Source organism: Melanotaenia boesemani, chromosome 9, assembly GCF_017639745.1.
Source record: "Melanotaenia boesemani isolate fMelBoe1 chromosome 9, fMelBoe1.pri, whole genome shotgun sequence".
NCBI classification, from domain to species: Eukaryota; Metazoa; Chordata; class Actinopteri; order Atheriniformes; family Melanotaeniidae; genus Melanotaenia; species Melanotaenia boesemani.
The window spans coordinates 7,785,743-7,810,538 of record NC_055690.1 but is presented as its reverse complement, the minus strand read 5'-3'; the positions used below and the strand labels follow the sequence as shown (position 1 = coordinate 7,810,538).

General features: G+C 39.6%; 3 protein-coding genes across 3 annotated transcripts; all 3 read right to left on the bottom strand.

Moving 5' to 3' along the window:
* Window positions 1–749: 749 nt before the first annotated feature.
* Window positions 750–4,438, bottom strand: LOC121646253 (ubiquitin carboxyl-terminal hydrolase 29-like). The gene is made up of 14 exons (XM_041995149.1): window positions 4,350–4,438; window positions 4,112–4,228; window positions 3,937–3,992; window positions 3,504–3,692; window positions 3,328–3,399; window positions 3,066–3,197; window positions 2,831–2,954; window positions 2,587–2,738; window positions 2,224–2,323; window positions 2,034–2,110; window positions 1,827–1,935; window positions 1,660–1,720; window positions 1,302–1,459; window positions 750–1,179 (listed from the first exon to the last, which is right to left on the bottom strand). The coding sequence occupies exons 4-14, from the start codon at window positions 3,626–3,628 to the stop codon at window positions 1,174–1,176; spliced, it is 1,116 nt and encodes a 371-aa protein (XP_041851083.1). The 5' UTR covers window positions 3,629–3,692; window positions 3,937–3,992; window positions 4,112–4,228; window positions 4,350–4,438; the 3' UTR covers window positions 750–1,173.
* Window positions 4,439–12,853: 8,415 nt separating this feature from the next.
* On the bottom strand, window positions 12,854–15,454 carry her13 (hairy-related 13). Its single transcript, XM_041993912.1, has 4 exons — window positions 15,028–15,454; window positions 14,676–14,762; window positions 14,512–14,593; window positions 12,854–14,250 (listed from the first exon to the last, which is right to left on the bottom strand). Exons 1-4 carry the CDS (start codon window positions 15,112–15,114, stop codon window positions 13,784–13,786), a joined length of 723 nt encoding a protein of 240 aa, XP_041849846.1. The 5' UTR covers window positions 15,115–15,454; the 3' UTR covers window positions 12,854–13,783.
* A 3,166-nt stretch (window positions 15,455–18,620) lies between these two features.
* Window positions 18,621–20,197, bottom strand: her8.2 (hairy-related 8.2). The gene is made up of 4 exons (XM_041995293.1): window positions 20,108–20,197; window positions 19,889–19,984; window positions 19,727–19,805; window positions 18,621–19,302 (listed from the first exon to the last, which is right to left on the bottom strand). Exons 1-4 carry the CDS (start codon window positions 20,168–20,170, stop codon window positions 18,935–18,937), a joined length of 606 nt encoding a protein of 201 aa, XP_041851227.1. The 5' UTR covers window positions 20,171–20,197; the 3' UTR covers window positions 18,621–18,934.
* Between the last annotated feature and the right edge of the window lie 4,599 nt (window positions 20,198–24,796).

Sequence of the window (24,796 nt, the reverse complement as noted above, 5' to 3'; positions counted from 1 at the left end):
TCATTTGCTTTTACACAACATGAGGAATATAAAAATAATAAGTTACGTTATTGAATGAAACCTGTTTTTAACCACAAAGACACACAAAAAACACTCTTCACACAGGATTTATTGATATAGGTAAAGTTTATTTATTATTCATTATATTTGAATTATTATTTTTTTAATCCTATTTTATCGTATTCTGTTTTGTTTGAATCAGTTTAAATCTTAATAATTCAATTTAGTTAATTTTATTTTTTGTGACTTTTTCTGTCTATAATCTATATTTTTTACTTATTTTATTTTTTAAATTCTCTTTGGTTTGTTTTTAGCTTTCGATTTTACCTACTTTTATGGATTTATTTCTAAATATTAAACTGTTTTTAATCTAATCTAAACAGAAATTCTTTTATCTTTATTTCATTTTATTTTTTCTATTTATTTTATTTTATTTTGTTTGTATTTAGCTTTAAGTTTAATCAATATTGTAGTGGATTTATTAATAAATGCTAAATAGTTTTTTTTTATTTAAATTTAATTTTATTGCATTTTTTTATTTCTGGTTTAGTTTAGTTTAGTTTATTTAATTGGATTGTTTTTAAATTTTACCAACTTTTTAGTGGATTTATTGATTAACTATTTTTTAATCTAATCCAATCTAATCTAATTTATTCTAAATTTATTTTGTTTGGTTTGTTTATGGCTTTAAATTTTACAAACCTTTTAGTGGATTTATTGATTAACTATTTTTTAATCTAATCCAATCTAATCTAATTTATTCTCAATTTATTTTGTTTGGTTTGTTTATAGCTTTAAATTTTACAAACCTTTTAGTGGATTTATTCATAAATTATAAATGTTTTTTTTATTTACGTATCCATTTATAGAGGCCGTTTTTGGTTTTTCTATTGTTCTTCCTATTTTTAGTTTTAAACCTCCAGAGAGCAAGCCGGTCAGATTAACTCATCTTCATGATTTGATAAATTCTAAATTCTAATAGAATAAATAGATGAGTTTGAATTTGGGCGACAGTGGCGAGGAAAAACTCCCCATTAGGAAGAAACCTCGGGAGGAACCAGGCTCTCTGGGGTAAACCCCTCCTCCTGAGGGCTGCTGCAAGAAAAACCACAGAACAACAACAGATGAATCTGCCTCCATACTTACCTGAGCTGGATCGTCTCAGATCTTCATCTACACCTAGAAATAAACACAATCTTTGAACCAGTTCAGTGTGTGGGAAAAATAATTCAGCTGTGTCAGATTTTGTGTAATGTGTGTTTGGCCTGACGGCACAAGGTGTTACTGTGTTGTTTTCTTACCCTTCTCTGGTAGAAAAGGACGTATGACGTGTTCTTACACGCCTCTCTGGCATTATCTCCGGTGTTATAGTAGACGTTTACGTCGTCGTAGTGGAGCCAACGCTCAGCGTTGTTGTCCTGGTCCTCGTACGGGTGCAACCCGTCACTCACGTAGTGTCCTGAAAGGAGGAAAAGCAAAGTGAACTCAAAGTCATGAACAGCAGCTCAGTTTCCATCCAGATCTCACACAGATTTTACACAAACGTCCAAGAAAATCAAACTCACACACAAAATCTATGTAGAAATATTGATAGAAATATTGTATATCTCTGTTTTTACTAACATGACAGCGGTTTACATTCTCCTCACGTTAACTTACCATCATCGTATGATGATCCCAGATGGCTGATGACACTAACCAGGCTGTACCAACCTTCATCCTGAGAAGAATCACAGACAACAACAGTTAACTTCACACACTCACCATCCTGACACCAACACACAGTCCCAAACTTTACTCTTTGTTTTGGAGTGTTATTGTTATACCTGGTGGGAGGTCATCATCAGCTCCTTGAGGAGGATGATGGGGTCATGCAGCTTCATCATCTGCAGGTCCTCAGTGAACTTAAACCTCTTCAGATGTAATATGAGGTATCTGTTTCCAAGAAAGAGGACATCAGTTAAAGAAAATGACTGCAGATTCTAGCAAACTCAGACTGTACAGCAGACATTTAAAATGCTGGTTTTACTCACTTTGGGAGGGTCAGAAATGTGGTCTCTCGTCCTGATGTCGTTCCACCACAGTCGCACATGTACTCCAGCTGTGTCTCCTGCAGGGAGAACTTACCGTCAGTTATGTACAACGAAACGAACTGACTAAACATCCACACACACACAGTCAATGTTTGAATGACTGGAGTCAATAAAAACATGATGTTCTTACCATTTGGTACATCTGGAGCAGCTGCTGCACTGAAAGTTCAGAAATCAGGTCCAGAGAGAGACTGGTGAAGTTCTCCTGTGTGATGGACTGGTCACCACATCTGCACATTAAAGGGACAACACACATAAATATACATGTAGAGAAAATACTGGAAAACTATCTGTGGTACAGCAAAGCTACGATGACAGGACGGTTTGAGAGCAGAGCAGACAGCACAGTCCACTTAGACAAGAGGGAAATGACTGTTATTCATGGTGAACATGTAAAAATACCAAAGCCTGTCCACATTAAAATGACCGGCCACATGAATGAAAGAGAAACGTGTTTTCAGATCTGGATTACTGCTTTTCTGTGAGGTTTTACCTTTTACATGTCCTGGTGTTCTGCATTTCGAATGCAAAGTTTCTTGCTATGGGGCAGGTGTAGTTTCCCCCCACAATGGCTGCCGTCTGATGCAGAGGTAAAGCCAGGCTGTCCATCTGGTCTAGGACGGCTGTCAGGAACTCATGGGCATCCTGAACACACAGAAACACACAGATTTTAATTGATGCACAAACGTAAACTCTGCAGACGAGAGAACATTTAGTCATAAAAATAGCCGACTCACTTTGTTTCCAGCATCCTCAAATTCTGGCGCCTTCGCAGAAATGACCCTCTTAAACTTATTGAGGATGTGAAGCTTTAGGAGGGCATTGTCTGAGTTGTGACATCTAACAATGTTCATGAAACATCTGGAGAAGATGAAGGAAATAAACTGAGGTTAGCATTTCATTTTTTTCTCAAGCATTGATGGAAAAACATAAAAATTGGGTGGTGTGTATTTGTGTGTGTCATCACTGTACTTCATCAGCTCAGCCTCATGACACTGTCCAAACAAGTCCTCCTGGGAGCGGACGTCTTCCACAAACTCTTTGAGTGTCAGCAGAGTCTGGAGGCTGGAGTTCATGTAGCAGCTCCGGGCTGGGTTCGGGAAGCTGACGCACGAAACAACAAGCAGCATCACACATTAGCATCATGATCTTCATGACAAGTCACAGAATGCTGAAACATTTATCAGCTTGTTTGTTTCTATGTGTGTGACTGTGTGTGTGTAGATGTCCTTACCCAGGACACAGGACCTGCTGGGACATGATGCTGGTTGCTCCATCAGTGGGGTGGACGTTGAACTTCTCTCTGCTTCAGAGACACACGAAAATCAATGAGGGTTGTTAGTGTGTCCATGATCAATTTACACTATGTGGACATTAATCTGCTCACAGTTTCTGTGCTTGTGGACCTACTTGTTTTCTGGTTTCTCAAGACTTCTGACCATCTCTGTGGTGAATCTAACCCTTTTGTCTCCTGCATTTCGTGATTCTTTTATTTTCCCATCAGAGGCAGCCTTTTCTTTTTTGTGGCTGTTCATCCCCCCATGTAGTCCTTGGATGTAGCTGTGGTGGTTTTGTATCACCTCTTGAGCTTTAGCTATTCTGCAGTGTGGAGGGAGGAGATTTTTGTAATTAGTATTTTAGGCATCCTCAGTAACAACAGCAAAACCAGATAAAGGATTAAATTAATCTTAAATACGTTTTCATTTGTAGCAAATACTTGTATCAGTCATCATGTTAATCTTGTTAACTGAGGATGTAACACAGTGAACTGTGGACTGTGTGTAAACTAAATGCTGCTTATGATGAAGAGGAAACAGAAATACAGTGAAATGAGGCTTTTTACCTTCTGACAGCTTCCTGAAAGTCATCGTCACAAATCGGAGAAACTCGATTTTTTCTCTGTCGGATAAAAGACAAACTGAATATTTAACAACAGCAACAAGATGAACCAGCATGAAGTTCATGAGAAAACATTCAAGTCTAGAAGAATATGAAGCCCTGAAACATGTTAAACATACTCTGAAGCTCCACCAAGTCTTCTGTTTCTTCTTCTTGGTTTTCTCCTCAGGCTGGGGTGCTTTACTGGTAGTTTCACCATCTGAGGACTCAGTCTTTACACAGCATATATCTTTTCTCTGTGAATTACAAAGGGAAATATGTCAAAGAAAAATCTTTGCCAAACTTTCTCTATGTCCAAACACAAATATTAAAAACTTGTACAACAATCACGTAAAGCAGAGACACTTGGAAACATACCAGGGGCCAACCGAACAGCCTTGACAGCCAAGTAGTCCTCTGTTTGGGGTTCTCTGTGCAGGTCTTTGCTGCTGGAGCTTCTGAAACAGCGACTCTGGAGATAAACAGAAACACGGCTCGTTAAGCGTTTGTAGATTCATGTGTTAAATAAATTTTACATCAGTTTGAAACAATTTAAATAAATAATATGTTGTTCCTTGTCTATAAACTGATCACATCAGCAGAAAATGATCAGCCAGATTAATAAATCAGTCTTCGAAATCAGACATGAATCATCATACTTCAAGTCATTTTAAGGCTGGAGTTTTGGATCAGACGTGTTAGAAGATGGAGATCAGATTTAATCTCATTTTAAAAGCAGAATAATTATACACACACACACACCTGTCAGGATATTAATGTACAGAACAACACAACCATAGATTATTTTTATCTATGGCTCCTCTATTTGTTGGTTAAGTATATTTTACTATGTACCTTGTTTTTAGAGGATTTAGATTAAGCACTTGTTGCATCTGTTTTAATTAGCTGCTCATAACTTATATTTTATATGTTTTATGTTTCTTTTGTCTCATGTTTTTAGTGATGTGACTGATGATTTTACATGTCTGCTGCAAACCACACTGCCCTCTTGAGGGGCAAAGCAATAAAGTGAATTGACTCTATTTATTTTTGTTGTGTTTTTATGTAAAAGAGTCCTCTGTATTAACAAATAACTTTCTTACCGTGTCTGTAAACTGGACTGATCTCGATCAGCTGTTTTAGTATCTTGTTTTTTCTGTGAGAAATAATGAAAAATGAAAAATGAACATTTTAAAAAAGGTAATGTTTCTTAATCTAAAAACACACTTTCACACACATCAACACTGTTGTCAGTGAAGACAAGGACATAAGTTTCAGTGAATGAGTGTAAACTGTACAATCTACACATCATTTACCTTTGGATAAACCTTCTGTTGACCGGTTAGCTTGATTATAAGTCTTTCCATGGTGAATAAGGTGTGAACTGCACTAAGATCTGTTCAAACTGATTGAATCTCTAAGTTAAACCTTCTGAGAATGTTCTGGAGAGACTTTAATACATCACAATGTGTCAGTTCTGGAATATGACAGTTCCATCATCAGAGTTCCATCATCTGACAGGATGCAGACAACAAGCATGTAAACATGAACGCTCATTAATTAAAATGAACTGTGATGCAAAGTTTATCTTTAATACCAAGATCACTTTGTGCAGACTTGTAACTATTAAAGTCCAGTTTCATTTTGGTTAATTTCTGATGATTTTAAATAAAATAAATATTATTTTTACTAATCATTTTGTCTGTTTAACCCATTTAAAAGCTGTTAGACCCAAATCTTTTCTAAAATCAATCATTTATGCTCAGTTTATTCACACGGTGAACATAAATATACCACAAGTTTATATGTGAATGCATTCATATGCCCTTTAAATGTACATAATACAACAAAGTCACTTTTTATGTACAAATAAGCAAAATGGTTGACACCTGAACTTATGACATTAACAACTACTGGATAAAGATAAAGATATAGAATGAAAAATCTTATGCCATTTGAAAGACTGTTTATTTTTCTTTTATGTGGGGCCACATTTGTAAGGAAAATGTACTTGTGGGATGAGCAGCAGAGGTGAGTATGGGGGGGTTCTGCCATGGAAAACTGGTCTAATCCCCTCTGCCAATGCCAAACAGCTTTTTCTGCTATTGACTCTTGTTTGGGGGGCGTTTGTTAGATTGGATGAGTGAAGTTTGAAGAAACAAAACATATCGGCAATTTAACCATTTATTATTTTTAACAAACAGGGGCATCAGTAGCATGTGGAAGAAGTATACAGAGCCATAACTGCCTGGCCCTTCGTCCTGATGCAGCTCAGTCACACTGCTGTGGGATGGCATCTATTTCTTCACCAACCATTTGTCACAAGTCAGCTAATGAAGTTGTGGAGGTCACTCTGGTATGCTGTCCAAGCTGATCTCACAAGAGCAGCATATACTTTTATGACCACAGTGAACCATTTCATGTTCTGATGAGAAATAAACTATTTTATCACAAATATCAAAGATAATGTGGATGTCTTATTTTGACAGTAATTCAAATGAATGAGTCACTTTGCAGCAATTGGTAAGCTGCTTGAAGCACTTGATTTGAATCAGGTGTATTGGAGCAGGGAAACATCTAAAACTTGCAGGACTGCAGCCCTTGAGGACCAGAGTTGCCCACCCCTGGTTTAGGGTCTACAACAGGTTAAGACTGTGCAAAGAGACAGTCCAGCACATCACAGCAGGACATGACTGACCGACTGGAATAGTGTAGCATGGGTTGGAAGTCACAAAGCTGAAATGGGAGCACCTCAAAAGATGCTGGAGAATGACAGAGCTAAGATCTGTGGTACTTCCAGATCCAGATGATATAATGGTGGATGGCTAAAAAATCTGACTCGAGACACAAGATGCTGAAGACGTTACCAAGGACTGAAAGAGGAAGTAGACAAGATGTAGACTGTTACGACCCGGCTTGGCTAGGGAGAGGGGATGCAACATGAAAGAATGATGCAGATGTGAAATGGAGTAACAGAATTTATTGCCCCATGTGGCAGGTGGACACAAAGAAACAAACACAAAATCACAATGTTCAAACAAAAACTAAAGCAAAAGCCTTAACAGCTCAACACTAGAACTAGGAGTAGGGATGGGTGGAGCAATACTTCCTATCAGTCAGTCAAAATATTGGATTTGATACTCTTTTGAGCATCGAGATACCACTCTGCTGATAAAAAAACATGACGTTTATTTTAACTTCTGAGAGTTTAAGGCAATAAAATTGCGTGTGAAGCCCAGACACAGTGTATTCCTTCTATGTCTTTATGATGCTGCTGTTAGTGATGATGAGGTTTATTTTGATATTTTCCTGGTTTAATGCAGGTTAGTGCACATTATGTTTTATTATATTTATCACATTACTTTTACATTTTTTTTATCTTGCATTTAATACATTTGAATAATCTTATATTAACCTGTAGTTTAATTATTTCGTCATTTCAAATAGATTTTATTAATTTTATTTTTGTTCAATTTACTCATCAGTATAAATATTGTTTTATAAATATTTCTTTAAAGTACTCATGTTCTTGAGTTTATTTCATACTGCTCTTGCAATAAAGAGATTAATGCACACTGTACAATCACGATTTCCCTTAAAGGGAAACGTACCATAAACTAATGGCATTGTATCAACAGGAAAAATGTTGGCATCTGCCATCCCTACCTAGTAGGTCAGACTCCATGCCATATCTCGGAAATCACAACCCAAACTAGCAAGTCTCTACAAAGTGGGAAAACTGTCTGCCAGAACACAGCTGCCACTGACTGAAGGGACGTCGCAGCCTTTTATCTGCGTAAGAAAGCCTCAGCAGCAGCGACTATTGGGAGCATGTGAAGAAGGTGTGGCGGGGTGCAACCAAACCCAGCCAAGTGATGTCACAGGGTGTTTTACATACAAGATGGAATTATAACTTAAACAGATGACAGCTATTACCTAGATAGTAAATCCAAAGATGGTGCCATTAGTACTCAGCGCACTGAAAAAGTGGCTCTATCAGACTAAAACAGCCATTTTAGAGATCTTTTTCCAGAAGAATTGGACATTATCAAACTCCAAGGCCTCATGTAGAATTTAAACTGATTACTGTCTTCGTGATAGTGTAGAATACACCCATCAGCCACTTTATTAAGTCCATCATGCTAGTACCTAGTTTGACCCCTTTTTCCTTCAGAAGAGCTTTAACTCTTGGTGGCATACATTCAACAAGGTGTTGGAACCCTTCCTCAGAGATATTGCTTCTTATTGACATGATAGGATCACATAGTTGCTGCTGATTTGCCAGCTGCACATCCATGATGGATACATCCGTTCTGACTCAAAACACAGTTCCTGAGATGTCACAGTCTGATGTAGCCAATGTCTATTTCAAACTGTGACATCTCTCGTTCCACCACATCCCAAAAGCTGCTCTATTGGATTGAGATCTGGTGACTGTGGGGGCCAGTGGAGTTCAGTGAACTAATTCAAGAAAGCAGTTGGAGATGATTTTAGCTTTGTGACTTGGTGCATTAACCTGCTGGAAGTATCCATCAGAACATGGTTTACTGTGGTCATAAAAGGCTGGAGATGGTCACTCATACTGTGTGTTGTGGAATTTAAACCATCTTAAATTGGTACTAAGGGGCCCATCATGTGCCAAGGAAATATCCCCTACACCAATGGTCCCCAACCCTGGTCCTCAAGGCCAACTATCCTGGCAGGTCTTAGACCTGGTACACACATAAAGTTTGTTTTAATCGGATGAGATTTTTTTATCTGGTCGAGACCTCATAAGTGAGGAGGAAAAAATCAGGCATGTAACAGTTTTGATCATACTGTGTGTGGTGTGCTCAGATAATCTCATTATAGAACAACACACACTCAACGATGCTGTCCCGGAAATGACCTACAATCTAGTCCTCTGAACCAGACATCCCGCGTGACCAAACATTATCTAACAAAAATGTAGAAAAAATAAATAAATAAGACTGGAGACAGCGTGAACACAGACTTTATATCCTTCCTTGTTCCCCAGTCAGCTCACTTTCTGATTGGCTACATTCTCTTCCACGTCACCATCCACACAGTCACACTCAGGAGTCGTCAGGAGTTGTTTCCACCTAATTCTGATCCTACCATCAGTTTCTCCATCTTCTGTTGTTCAGTTTTGGTGAGTCTGTGTGAATTGTAAACTCAGTTTCCTGTTCTTAGCTGACAGGAGAGGCAGGCAGTGTGGTCTTCTGCTGCTGTAGCCCATCTGCTTCAAGGTTGGACGTGTGGTGTTCAGAGATGCTGTTCTTGCACACCTTGGTTGGAACCAGTGGCTATTTGAGTTTCTGTTGCCTTTCTCCCATCTCCATTCAGTCTGCCCATTCTCCTCTCACCTCTGATATTCACAAGATATTTTCATCCATAGATATTTGTGTTAACAAGCAACTGAATGGATGTACCTATTAAAGTGGCCACCAAGTGTTTATCTTAAACGCTGCAGCATAAACACTTTAACATTTATCAGTGTTTTTTGATCATCATTGGCCGTTTAACTTTGCGCACTTGTCCCACCTGGTGGTTTTATGACTTTAACTTCCTCTTCATAAAGTATAAATAGTTTGAATAGAAAAATATCACCCAGGTAGGCAGGTGCTAAGATGATGCTGTATGAATTCTGCATTATGCTGAAGAACATGGTGTTTTAATCAGCTGGTGGTTTGAAAAGAAGTGACAAATACCATCAGACTTGCTATAGGCTTATGCCCCTACTAAATAGTTTCTAGTTTCTTGTAAACTTACTTACTGACTGATATTACTGTATTAACCAGTTAATAACTTTTTCAAAATTAATCTTTAACCGGTTATAGAGGGAAAATTAGTATCATACTTTATTTCAGTCAGTTCGATGGTGTTTTATTTGGAGTCTGGCTTTTAGGTGTATCAATAGAATCTGAGTAGTTTAATTAATTAGCAGGTTTTGGGAAAAAATATGCAACTATGACATCTCTTTCATTAATGATCTAGCTTATTATAGCACGATAAAGTCCAGTTAAATCCACAGTCCAGGAGCTAAACTGGTCCTGCAGTCTAGACCTCTCACCCCCTGAGGACATTTGGTGAACACAAACAGGTGACAAGTTGGTTAGAGTGAGAACTCTATTGATGTTTGGGCTTATACAGATCAGACAGTTGTTTACATTTTTTAAATACAAGTCTGGTAGTAAAATGGCCGGCAGTGCTGTCAGAAATAGTCCTGTTTACAACACAGAGACGATTCAGTCTCAAGCAGAAGTGATGCAGCATAAATATCCACAAGGTTTCACTCAAAAATGTTTAAGTTTGAATTGTTTCAAACTGTGAAATTTTAGCTTTTCTGGCAACCTTTGAGTAGTTTTACCTCATTCAGCTTGTGTCAAGAACTTCATTCTTCTGAGTCAGTTGTTACTTGGATTGACTGAAATGCATCAAATGTCCATAAAAATACACCTTATTGTTATTTTTGACTGCTGGATGGTTAACATCTCTGTGTTTTGTATGTATGAGAGGACGTAGGTGAGTAAGTGTGTGGGATGACTTTAAGGATCCAAAGGTTTACATTCAACACCTAAATTTATCTTATCAAACATCCAGTTAAACACTTAAATGTTTTATCTAATTTATATATATTTTTAAAAAGTACCTTTTTACTCAGTGCATTATAAAAAGAATTTACTATAAAAACGTATAGACATGAGTTAATGACTGCAGCAACACTTTCCTGCTGATTGAACATAACAGATGACAGGCTGGCCACATCAGCAGATTTAGATCTGACTCTAAAAAGAAAAATCAGACAAGAGGGAGGATTTCTAAAACCAAAAACATCAGCTGTGAGTTTGTAACTTAGCATATGAATTCTGAGATTAAAGGTCACTGCAGTGCAACAGTTGGTGTGAGAAAGATTCAACGGCAGAGGTGAGCATATGGTGCTGAAACAGATCCCCAGGGAGATCCTGCTACCACTGGGTGCTTCTCAACTGTCTTTGACTGTGAGAGAACAATCACCTCTTTGCCTTTAGAGCAGCAGCAACAGTAGGGTTAGTGTGTGCTGCATGAAAGAAACATTACGTTCAGTATCATTTTTTTGACTTTACTTTTGTTCTAGGCTTTTAAATTGACTTATTTTTGTTCTATGTATCTAGAGGACTACTGTGGCATCATCTGTGTGTCTGTGGAGATATTCTTGTTAAGCCTCAGAGTTCTTTGTAAGTTGAACTTGGGACATGGAAAACTGTGTTTGGTTGGTTACAGAAACAAAGAGGAAAGTGCTTAGAAAATGCCAGAATTCTTCCATCTTAAACTGTTGTTTAAAGATATGCAATTCCGAACCAGCCTGTTGATTTAATAAACATCACTGTCTATTTATTTTGACACATTTTGCTTTACTTTAATTACTTTAGTTGCAACAATCCATTAATAATTTCTGATAATCTACCCTTAAAAAATTAATTGACATGTGGCTTCTGCCTGGCCTCTCATTAAATATAATTTTGATATGCCCCTTTACAAAGCCCCTCCCTTTTAACCTGAGCTCCGTCCATTCTCTTATAACTTTAAGTAGCCTATCAGTCAGAAGCAACCTGGATTTAGCTGTAGCTTGAGCGCACACTTTGGAGTGCTGGCTGGCCCCTTTGAAGCATGTTGTAGAAAAATTACCAAGAGTCTGGAATGAGTAAAAGTATATAAGGTTTATTTACAGGAGAAGTATTGAAAAAAGGATTACTTGCAAGTTAGAGAGTGATCGTCCCGACTCGCATGGAGTCGGCAGAGACTCTGATGATTCCTCAGAGAGAAACTGTTTTATTCAGCTGGTCCCCAGCTGAAGGTCAAACAGCAAAATAATAAATGAGGAATAGAAGACTTAGTGGAGCTACTTTCTTCCAGTTTTCAGACAAAGCCCACATACCACAACAAGCTGATATCCCAAACAACTATTGCTATCTAGCAGGTCGAAAACCAGTCTCAACTCTGCCATATCAGAGCTCTGGGAAGAAAGTGTGTCTGACCTCACACGCATACACACTGATAACTGTATCTTCAGTATTCTGTAGAATGACAACACACGATATGAAAATGTAAAATTAAATGGATTAACAATATCAAATTAATATAGAAAACTGAATATACATGTGATTATTATTAGTATATATGAGTGATTACTATATGCAGCTAAATCTCTTTTACAAGCATCATAGCTTTTTTTTTTTTTTTGTCTTTCTAACTTCACAGACATTGACGCTCTGCTGTCCCACAGAGCTTTGATCAGTCATTGGCTACAGTATATCACATTTTAATGCATTTCTTCAGACTTCGCACCCTTCTCTTCCTGTAGTTAGTTAATTGGCCCATTCCTCATAAAGTCCAAGATCATCCTGCAGTAAGCTAAGTTAATAATAAAATATGGTGAAATAAGCTACAAGACACTAAGCTGCTTCTTAACAAATGAAATCAAGCCACTGATCCACTTAATTTTTTTTTTTTTTATAAGAGGAATGCGGAGAAGAGCCACCACCAGTGGGCTAATGACTGGTTCAGACAGGATCTAACAGGAATTTGTCAACAGTCATTCAGACGGAGGTGAGAATGTAGACACTTCTATGTTGGTGCGACTTTTTCTTTTTCATGGGCACACATGAGCACATCCTGGTGATGTGGTTGGTACATGAAAATAGAGCCGCTGTGTTTGTCATACAAAAATTATCCATGTTTTAGCTGCCCCCCCCCCCCCCCCCCTTTTTTTTAGCATTTTAAGTAATTATACAAAATGAATGTTTAATCTAAATTGATGTTCTCAATAACATGCAAACATTTTATCCCGTTTGACTAATAAAGAAAAAACTACTGATTCATACAAGTCAAAAGCATTTCAATCAGCAAGATTATTTTATTAATCAAATTCAGACTACTTGCATTTCTAACATCATTACAACATAAATTGGTCTTTAAGGAACTACACATCCAATAAACTAAGGGAATTTTTGAAACACCATAGAAATATTTATATTAATCAGAAGTATTGAAAAACTTATTGGGTTCTAAAAAAAAAAGAGCTTTTCTCGTCATACAAAATCCCATTTACACAGTTCTGCAGAAAAACAAGTGTGAGCGTCTTGTACTGGTCTTTTGTTGGGTTATTAAGTATTGAGAGGGAAGTTTCTTTCTTTCTTCTTCTTCCAGGTGTGAAGAGAAGTCTCAACAGAGAGCTCACAGCTGGGGTGTCACTGTATGGAAAGGGGGAGTCCTTTCAGGATTTCCCAAAGCTGGAGAGGCCCATGAGAGGAAGGGCCCCGCTGATGAGATAAAGAAAAACTCCACCCATTAACACAACGATATCCATTTCTTAACATATCCAAAGCCTTTTTCTTCTGTACATGAGGCGTATGGGGATCAAATGTTCCATCAGCTTGAACCATCTACTTCCACTTCGTACGGTGATTAACTACACCCCAGGATGCAGAGGACTGGCTGTAAACTTGTGTCTTGTTGAAAGTATATAGAAAGTCCTGTTTTGGTCATTACTCGCTCAAAGTAATCAGCAGTTCCTCTTCAGTCATAGTCTAATTTGGTCCCTTTATTCCTTTATAGAGCAGGTTTGAAAAATCAGAAATCATTGTGGGGAGTCCAGGGGTCCTCAAGATAAACAGTGCATGTGCAGTTTTTTTTTTTTTTTCTAATGGGGTTAAATGTGTCCAGAAATACCATAGCAAGAAATGGTGCTCTTGAGTTGTAGGGTGGAACTTTCTCTTGAAGTCACATGGAAGAAATTCCACAATTCCTGTTTCGGTGTATTAACGAATACCCTACCAAGGTCTCCACATGGACCGAGAGTAGGTCAAGGTGGGCATGCTCAAAGCTTCCTTGTTCTCCATAACATCTGTTGAGCTCTGGTTGTGCTCGCTGTCCGTCTCATCCAGGTCAGAGCACAAGTCCTCACTGGATGTGGTGGAGGGGGCCGGGGAGAGGGCAGATGGCTCGCTGCTGGGCAGGCTCCTTCCTTCCAGAGAGGCCAGAGTCGTGCTAAGCACCTCATTGCCTCCAAGCCAAGTGCCGGCGTTGCTGTGGGAAGTGTCTGTGATTAGGTCCATCAGCACATCCTGGAGGTGGTCCTCATTCAGGGGCATACACTCCAGTAGATGATTAAGAAGCTCGGCTGCCACCGTTGCGTCTAAGCCTGGACAGCTGGACACAAACATGTGGACCTCGTGCATGCACTGGATGTAGCCGGCCGCAAACCTCTCACTGGCTTCTCGGTTGAGTGCGTCTGTTTCTGTGGAACAAGAGACAAATCAAATAATTAGTGTTGGATATGTTACCATTTCTGACTGTAGTCTTTCCATACATTGAATGTGTAATTCTAGAGCAAAATATTTTGTCTATTCCATCAATTTATTTACACAGCAGTAAGAAAAACTTTGCTGGTTCTGAGGTATAGTGCTTATATAGCCTGCTGTAGTGAGGTTGTATCCTGTGCCTCTGGCTGCTCCACTGGCCTGCTTGAAGGTGACAGGCTGAAAAAAAAGGAACAGACCTTGGGTTCGACTCTTTAGTATGTCTTCCACCTTTTTCACTGTCATTTCCAGCACCTCTGCGTTCTCCATCTTGGAATGAAACTGGAAACAATCAGATCAGTTCGATCAGAACCACAATCTACATTTAAACAGAAGCTGTCTGTGTCCTCAGTACAATACTCACCTCTGTGTCAGCCAGCAAAGTCCGCAACTCCTGCAAACTCTCATTGATGCGTGCTCTTCTCTTCTTCTCCACCAGAGGTTTCCTGGTCTGCAGGGACACAGAAAAGATCAAGGTTATATGCCACTGACAAGCAAGCTATGCAACGGTTGCGTCTGTCTTCATGTGTGTAAGACTGGTGTGTGCGTAAATAAAAACAACTGTCTGTATTTAGTTAAAGCTGTACATATATTATGTCATAAGCTCAAACATCAGGTTTCTATCCCAGTCAAGCATCCCTGACTTACAGCTCTGGAGATGGGCTACAGCGTGACAAGTGTATCAGTGTGTGTCAATTACGAGCCTCCATAGATACCTTTCTGTCCCCTTTCTGAATCCCGTAGTAGGGCTCGTCTTCGTCCGTGCAAACTCCGGTGCTGTTGGGCCGAACCGAGGGTGCCATGTTGGTTGGATAGCCGTGTCTGTGGCTTCTCCCACTCCTGCTTTCGCCTCCTGAGTCGTCCGCAGCGTGCAGCTGGCAGACAGAACCGGTTACAGGCAGAAAAAAAGAGAAGAAAGAAATCGACAAACTAGCAGGCGAGGCTCCCTGCGTTGATTGTGCAATCCCAATGAGCCCTGCTGCTGCTGCTGTCGAGTGGCTGTAGTTAGTATTTATAGGGGCTCATTAACATGTGAATAGGGGTTGAGCTGCTCGCGCTGGGGACAACGGAGCGCACATGGCCGGAGCCAATGAGCGCACACTCCCTTTGTCTGTGGTCAGCCTCGGTCTGCGCCCCGAGGAGCTGGACGGGCTTTAATCTGACAATATGTTGGGTTTGGGGAACGACTGCACGTTTTTTTTTCTCTCTGTCTCTGAGATGAGCAGTGTGCGCCTGCACACAAGCATGCAGAAGCATTTTGAACTGTTCAAAATTGGTTTTAACCTGAAGCAGTTTATATTAGTCAAGAAATGCATGTTCTTGAGTAATCACTTTACCCATATGGGTTTTACATCAACAGCTACAAATTGCGGCGACTTTACTGTCTCAGAGCCTCTCAGCATTTCAACAGAGGCTGTACTATTTTCCGCCCTACCCCTCCCTCTTTCTGCTGGCTTTTGTGTCTGGGCCTCGGCAGATTTACCCGACTGTTTGGCGGATGTAACGCGATGCCTTCAGTTGGCAGCTGCTCCGGGCGGCCCCTCGGCCTAAACTGAATCAGCCGGGGGAATTAAGGGCCCTTCTCCAAAGAAAGCGACAGGTGTTGGTCTGCGCCTCGTTTGTTCTTCCCGTTGTTTGGTGACTTCTTATTTGAAAGCAACTTTGTTCTCACGTTGTCTGCCCTGCTGTGTGAGAGATGATATTGCTTATAACTGCAGTATTCATGTTTGTCAATGATGTGTGCGTGCGTTAACATGACAAATATGAGCCTATCATGTTTAGCCTGTGCACTTTTAGTGCATTTATAGTCTATGCATGTTGTGAGGTATGGTGAGGGTGATTCTTTTTTAGAATAGGCCTTTGCGCACAATGTCTATTTGTTTTCGTCTAATGAGAGCTCTCAACTCTCTGCCCTGGTTATTATACACGTTCTGTACACGGTATTATCACGCTAATCGTTTCAACAGAGCAGAACCGTATGCTTGAAAAAAAGGACAGAAAAAAGCTGTAGCTGTGCAACCCTGCAGGTAAATCAAGTAATGAATATACAGGTGCTCCTTTATGCACGGCATTTCCACAAGCATTTCCGAAAATACTACTAAAATCTAGTGCCCCCACAAATAAAGGAAGCGCTGCAGACCTTTGAAGTGGAGGCCTTTTTTTCTTTTTCTTTTTTGGCACCTCGCCACCCCCAGATCTCTGTTCGTTCGCGAGCTTTAATGGTGCGGACTGTGGAGAGAGCAGCTGTCCCGGTTGCTTTTGTTGGAGAACTCCGCTGAGGGACCAGGCGTCCCCCTTTTTTTTTTTTTTTTTTTTTTTAACCGCCCATTCTTCAGACCCGCCGCCTGGCTCCATGTGGCGGCCAATCATAATAGCAATAACAACGGGAGAATGCATGAGACATGTGCACGTTTCAGCTTCTAAATAAAAACATTGGTGAACTGAATCTTTATGAAAATATAAGAACTCACACTGACACCATCCTGACTTATTTTCTTCAATTTGTTTAATTTCTTTAACTTAAAATTTTTGTTGTTTTCTGTTTTATAGGGAAGATGATCAGAATCTGATTAAGCAGGGTGTTTTTGCATACATTTCTGGAATAAAGTCCTGGTCAATCACTGACTTTGGATCTATTCGTCATGGAGCTACTGCAAAAAACCTAATAGGTTACAAATTATGCTATGACTCAGTAAGACACAATGGTGTTCGTTATACAATCGATACCAGGGTACCAAATGAACACAAAGCCTATACTGTGAAGAAGAGTGTCCTTCTTCGTGTCCTGGCATCAAAGGCCCAGGTGCATGTAACAAAATTGATTATGGCTTTGTTTAATTTCTTCTATTTAGTTTCGTCGTGTAGCAGAGTCCGGTCCTTAAAAGCTACCATCCTGCAACTTTTAGATGCATCCCTTCTTCAACACACCTGAATCAAATCAATGGCTCGTTACCAGGCCTCTGCAGAGCTGAATGATATTTGGATGAAGGAATTCAGGCATTTGATTTAGGAGAATTGGTGAAGGGATGCATCTAAAAGTTGCAGGGTAGTAGATCTCGAGGACTGGACTTGTGCACTCCTATTCTGGAACCTTTCCACATGTTGTAAGTGAGCACAGGTGATGCTGATTAATTTAAAAACCTCATTTTATTTAGCTTAGCTGGTTCCGGGGTGCTGTGTTGGGATGGGAGTGCTAGTTCACTGTCAGTTTCTTCATCAACTGTCAAAATTACTGCTGGGAGAGATTTATTTATCCTTTTAGCTGTTTGGGTTCTTACAGCTAAAGAAGGAGGTGCTTACATATCTGAATGTAACTGATAGCCTAGCTAGGGAGGAGACCAATTTTCTTATGGCTGGCTCCCTGTTTGCCATCGACCTTGGTTTATATTTCTGGTTGATACATAGGGTGTTTTGATTTAGTCACTGAAAACAGTGAGAAGAGTCCAAGAAAGATGCACTGAGCTGCAGAACTGGTATTGTATTCATATGTTTAATTATTAATGGGATTAGTAGCCCAGCTTGTTGAAGAATTATTTGATTGTGGCTTTGAATGATACTAACTCGGCTACTTAACCTGAGTTTTACCTGTTGTATTTTAAAATGTCAGCTTTCAATGAGGTCTGTTGTACTTGTAATTTTCCAGTGGTAAAAATGACTGAATATCAACAGGTCTAAGTTATTATTCAATAGCTAAAATCTACTAAAGTATCTACTAAAAACCTTGAAAAAATAAACAGGGTACCTCTGTTAGATCAGGACAAGCTATATGTCTTTTGTCCCTCTCCACAATGCTATAGCAGAATTATCAAAACATAACTAGAAGCACTCAAGAGAGCGTACACTTCTGCCAAGCCAGTGTTATTATTATTATTATTATTATTATTATTATTATTATTATTATTATTATTATTATTATTATTATTGCCATTGACTGTGGGCATTACTTTTGAGTTAGAAGTTCTAATGGCAAAATTGTCCCCATCTCCCTAAGAATCGTTTAAAAGAAATTCCTGCATCCAGGCAGTGATTCAGACCACCCCCATAATCCTATCACTTGTTCCTTATTCTATTTTTGGGATTTCTGGAAAATTTCATCAAAATCTGTCCATAACTTTTTGAGTTATGTGGCTAACAGACAGACAGACATCAGACAAACCAATGTTGTGAAATACACGCTCTTCGCCTTGGTGGAGGTAAATAACAACTGTAGATTAACAAAATTCATAGAGCTTAAAAACTTAGTGTGAGTGTGTAATAGCTTTTATTATTATTAATGTTAAGGTTAATTATTCAGCAAAGGAGGAAGATAAAGAAATCTATGCAAAGCCACACCAGTGGTCTAAGAAGCAAAGTCATACCTTATAATATTAAATAAATAAAGCTGTTAATACAATAAATACATGAAAGATTAATAAGAGCCTTCTATTAAGCAGGCTACAAGAAGTCAACTTCTTAAGGGAAGTACTGAGAAATGGTCTGTAGAGAATTATTATAGCACACCTACAATAATGTTCACTGGAACACAACCGTCCCATGTTTGTTTTCTGAGCAGCATATCTATAAGATACATAACAGAGGATGGTCTAACAAAAAATGGACAAACAAGATAACTGATCCACAAGTTCACCAGGGTCTCCACATCTGCAGCATGCCCAGGTGGGACCTGGGGAGCAATGGTTTCTCCTGCTGCTCAGCCACCTGGCAGGCAGGAGCCTCCATCTGCAGCTGGCTCCTGGGCAGCAGATCTCCCCTGACAGGGGTGCCTGGGAGAGATTGGTTGGCAGAAGGAGGAACATCATGTCTGGATGTGGGATGGGGAAAGGTACGCTCATCGGTGGTCCTAGGCAGAGACTTGAGGAGGTGGTTGAGCAGACGGGAACCTAGGGTTTTGTCCATCCAGTCACAGGTGAGCAGCATGTTGTGGACTTCATGCATGCACTGGATGTAACCTGTACTATATCTCTGTTGAGCCTCCAGGCCTACTGTTGGATCTGGGTGGGAGGGAGATAGAATAAGTGAGAAATTGTTTAACAGCGACCCCTTGTGGTGACCGTGCAACCTGCATTTCAGTTTTATTTGACATTGCGTGTGCGTGGTTTAGAAAAAATAAGCCAGCAAGAGTAAAAAAAAAAAAAAAACTTATTTAGAAAAAAAAATCTCTACTTATACACAGCTCAAAGCATTCCACACGTCTCGCAACATAAGCTGAATAAGTGATGCGCTGATGCTGCATCTGCTGCCTCATTTTAACTGAATGGGTTTAAAAACAAACTTTCAAACAAACGATCGTAAATTTATGTTTATTCCATCCAATCTCCTTCCAGTGGGCAGGAGATTACGAAAAGAAATGGCTGAATATCAAGCCTAAAACCAACTTAATGGTCCCCACAGTGTCAAAAACATCACGTTCCTCACCGTTAAGTTTATTATTCTGGATGTTCTGCAGATGTTTCACAGTCATCTCGAGGATATCTGCCTTCTCCAGTTTGGATTGCTGTTGAGAGAACAGAAGCCTTAATGTTGTTTCTTCTCAGCCACCATTGTTTACTTGGAGAAGACACGTGCGCTCGTACTCACGTCAAGCCTAAACGCGCCGATCACGGTTTCTTTCAGCTGATCCAGACAGTTGTTTATCCTTTCCCGTCGTTTCCTCTCAATGAGCGGCTTTCTCAGCTGTAAACGTAACAACGTAGTGTTTGGGTGAAAATAACTGACTGAAAATAAAAATGCGCTGCAAATGCTTAGCGCCTACTCTACAAAACAAACTGATCGACAGTGTATCCAAGTATGAAATACCTTTCTCTCCTCTTTTGCACTGGGATGTTTCTCCACGTTGTGCGTTGCAGAAGAGGCAGTCATGATTTTTCCCAGTTCTGTCCCTTCTTCTCTAAAATCTCAGTGCGTCTCTAGGGTCCTCGGCGCGGCACGACCCTCTTATTTATAGGGCGCAATTAGCATGTGAATACTTCAACTCTTTGCCTGCAGGATTTTCCCACACACGGGGTCCCATCAGTCAAGACTGACAGGTCACTGGCTCCATTCAATGACCGAGAGACCCGGCCTAGAGAGAGAGAGAGAAAAAAGGAAAAACGCTTGCAAGCGACAGATGTCCAGCCTGAAACCATGCTCTGCTCTCCCTCCACCCATACACCCAACAACAGAAAATCTGCAGTTTCCTTTTCTCCCAGTGATGAACAAGAGTGTGCAATTACCGTGCTTTACTCCGGGGAGCCCCTTGCCCATTCTTTTCTGGAGCAACATTACACTACACTGTCCCCAAAAAGGACCAAAACCTGCTTCCTCAATGCTCAAATACAATAGACTGACAAATCACTTGAGAGCATATAACCATGCAGGTCAGATTTACTCAAAATCAGCTAATGTTTTATGTTCTTCAGACCCAAAGGCCATTTGAAAATCTAAAATCACACTGAATTGGGTGCTGCAAAGAAGTCTTGATTGCAATCTGCCTCACATAGCAGTCCTATTGCGGCCTGCTTTGATCACATTTCCTTTTTTCAAAATCTTAGACATTTGCTTTTAACTGTTAGTGAACAGATGTCAGACTGACCAGATGTCCCCCCTCTTGCTCCTCATCCTTAAAGCTGGGGCCCCCATTTCAGAGCCACGCGACTGGCAGGCGAATTCTGGGTCGTGGGAAACGAGACCAAACAAAGGACACTATTCATCCAAACCTAATCAGCCTGAAGAAAGTAATAACATTCAGAGAGGGTGGACAGTGCAGCCAAGCAGGAGGGGCAGAAGGAGGGGCAAGCGTTGGCAGGTGAACAGTAGATGACCAGTACTGTGATAAGATGTGATAGATCATACATACACCCTAAAACATCAACTGGATCAGAAAAAAACAACAACAAAAAAAAAACAAAAACAAAAAAAAATCTGAATTATTACTTTGAGTAGGACTCAGATAGAAGACACATTTAGGCCTAATCTGGGCTGCTTTTGGTCCTCATGGCTCAGAAATGGTACTAGCAAGGAGAATGTGGACAAGACATGGACCAAAGGGCATGTCTTGATTTTGGCATGTGTTGCACGGGCCAGATGTGACCCCAAATGAAAAGCAGATTTAGGCTATGTCTGGGCATACGTACCTAAGCTTAAGCAACTAAACTTATACCGAATCGATGGTCAAATGTGAGGAAAAAAGAAAATTGCAGATGTGGGTCATATTTGGTATGAAACATTTTTTGCCAAGAACATCATTTTCCAAACCAAGTTTCAGTGTTATTTTTGCATTGGACCCCAAAAAGCCAAATTCCAAAGTGATGACATATGATTTAACTCTGATTGGCCAACTTGGGATTTTAAAGGAGCTAACTTTAAGATTTTTGTTTTCACAAATTTACATCCAAAGAAAATAAGTACTGTCTCAATCTGTCTTTGTCTGAAGCCTTGCTGCGATAGCAGGAGCCAAAAGGTGTGTTAGAATAAAGATCTTACAGGGATACCCACTGAGAATACTAATACTAAGAGTTAGGAAATTAAGCTTCATTTTAATTATAGACATTATTATGTAGAATTAATCCATTTTAACTCAGCTTTGTTAGCTTTGTCAAAGTTTGATTACTCCAAAGGTGCTTTGCCAATTAACTTTAAATTATCCTCTCAGATGACCATCTGATTTCTGAGACAGCTTCCATCACGAGCAATTATTGCATCCTGGAGCTTTCTGAGTTGAATCATCTCAGCTCATTGCCATTTAATTAATTCTTCATTTAAAACTCTGAATTCCTAAACAAATAATCTTCTCATGATTCAATATAGAACAAACAAATCTGCACATTTATACAGTCAGTCACAGCAGATAAGATGATTTGATAGCTGACTGTGTGTGACTAAGTGACTGAACTTCATACTTCATGTTTTTCCACTGGTATAAAAAGGTAAAGCTGATATAGTCATGAACAGGATGAAATAGGTACCGAGAACTGATGGATTATCTTCCTAATTTTTGTACTGCAGTCATCCCCAATGCTGCTGATGTGTTAAAGTAGGGGTGCACAAGTCCAGTGCTCGAGATCTACTATCTTGCAACTTTTAGATGCATCCCTTCTCCAATTGTCCTAAATCAAATGGCTGAATTCCTTCATCCATATATCATTCAGCTCTGCAGAGGCCTAACGAGCCATTGATTTGATTCAGGTGTGTTGAAGGAAGTTGCAGGATAGTAGATCTCAAGGACCGGACTTGGGCACCCCTGTGTTAAAGTAATATGAATAAATTGCTCGTCTTTTCAAAAAACACCCTTAAGCAAGATTTTTCACTTCCCCTTTCCATAACTTCAGATATTAACCCACTAAGTGCCAATATGGCACCAAGCAATATGACTTAATGACACAGTTCATATCTCAGTTATTTATTTACCAATTTTCATTCAATAAACAAAAGAGATGAGTAAATTTACTCCAAACATGAACTCAGGTTCATATTCAACATTTTCCTCATTTTCTGAATGCCTTTGAAGCTACAGCCTTTGAATTCTTGCTATCAAAATTGAACTTTTTTTTTTAAAACGCTGGACTAATAGCTGGTTGCTGTACTGGTGAAATCCACCATCAAAATAAAGACATACAAGTGGTCAAACTACTCAGTTGAAAAGCACTGTTGGATTCATTTCTGTTGGACTTTATAACAAGGCTTTTTAAACCTCTGTTTTTACTGATAGAAAACCACAGTAACTGAAATTTAAGATATAAAATGTGAAATTGTGGATGTTTGGCACCACCACTCTAATCAACATCAAAAAATTCTGTTTTAGGATAGGATAATAGCAACTGTGTTTAGCAGGATGTTGTTATTTTAGTTTTTATTCTGAATTAAATGTTTACAATTAATCAGGAGTCATATATGCATGCTTCAAATTTATATTAATTAATCAGATTCAGGAATGCATGTTTCAAATTTCTCAGGTTATCAAAGATATTTAGAAGCACATCATCACATTGGTGGAAGAAAATGATGAAATCATCCATCCATCCATTCATCCATCCATCCATCCATCCATCCATCTTTTTTCTTGCCTCCTATCTATGGGCGGGTTGCGGGGGGCAGCTGCTTAGAGAAGCCTAGACTTGTCTCTGTGGCCATATTTGCCAGCTTGTCCAGTGGGATCCTGGGGTGTTCCCAGTCCAGCTGAGGGATGTAGTCTCTCCAGCATGTCCTAGGTCTTTCCAGGGGTCTCCTCCCAGTGGGAAGTGCCTGGACTACCTCACCAGGGAGGAGTCCAGGAGGCATTGTAACCAGATGATCCAACGATGAAAAATGCAATATCTTCTTGTGCCACACAAATATCAATACCTACTACATTTCTTATGGGTCTTCTCAGAGGTCTTGTTTGACTAATATCACCAAAACCACCTGTATCTTCAGGAGTGGTAACATCTTGTTAGCATTTCTCAAAGAATTTTATTTTGATGATATGCAGTCACATGCTGGTGTTGAGTACTAACTTGCCAGAGTTTATCTGATGAGAAGGGGATGCTTGTCTTGGAAACCTTCTTAGAATAAAAAAGTAAGCAGAGAATGGACTGATGTCTATTATGACACCATTCAGAGTTGAAATACATGGGAGTGTTTGAGTAGATAAGGTCTGAAGAGTGTGAATTTTTATTTCAAACAGGGTACAAGGGACACCTCAGATGGCACAAACTGAAGGTTTAGTCTTGGCTCACAAAGTCAGAGCTAAACTTCTATGCCCACTTTATCTTCTTCAGGGTCACCGGGGGACTAGAGTCTATCACAGTTACAAGTGGGTGAGAGGTGAGGTACACCTTGGACATCCTGACCTACTGCAGGGCTAAACACAGAAAGACACAACCATACACATTTAAATTCAAACCTGAACCCAGATCAGAATGACCCATTAACTAAGCATGTGTCTCTGGACTGTAAGTCATGTAGGTAATGTCTGCAAATACAGGATACTGTTGATGCTGCCAAACTTCTGATCACTTGTAACTCTATACGAATTTTTAAACTATTATTACTAATGAATCTGTGTTGCTGTAAAGCAGGGGTGCCCAAGTTTGGTCCTCGAGATCTCCCATCTTGCAACTTCTAGATGCAACCCTTCTCCAACACACTAGAATCAGATGTCATCTGCATGTCATTCAGCTCTACAGAGGCCTGGTAACGAGCCAGTCATTTGATTCAGGTGTTTTGGAGAAGGGTTGCATCTAAAAGTTGCAGGATGGTAGATCTCGAGGACTGGACTTGGGCACTCCTGCTGTAAAGTCTTGTTTCAGATAAATGGTCCTGAATCAGTTATCTGCACCACATCTGTACCCACAGGTTCATAATTAAGCAAAAGAGATCACAAACCAACATGTAGATATGTTTAGTCTCTTGGCTAAACAGGGAGTGAATATATAAAAACAGAACCAAACTATGATCATATTAACAGAATCTTCAGTTATCAGAGCTCTCTCTTATGAAATTAGCTCCCAGTTTAGATTCAGGATGCAG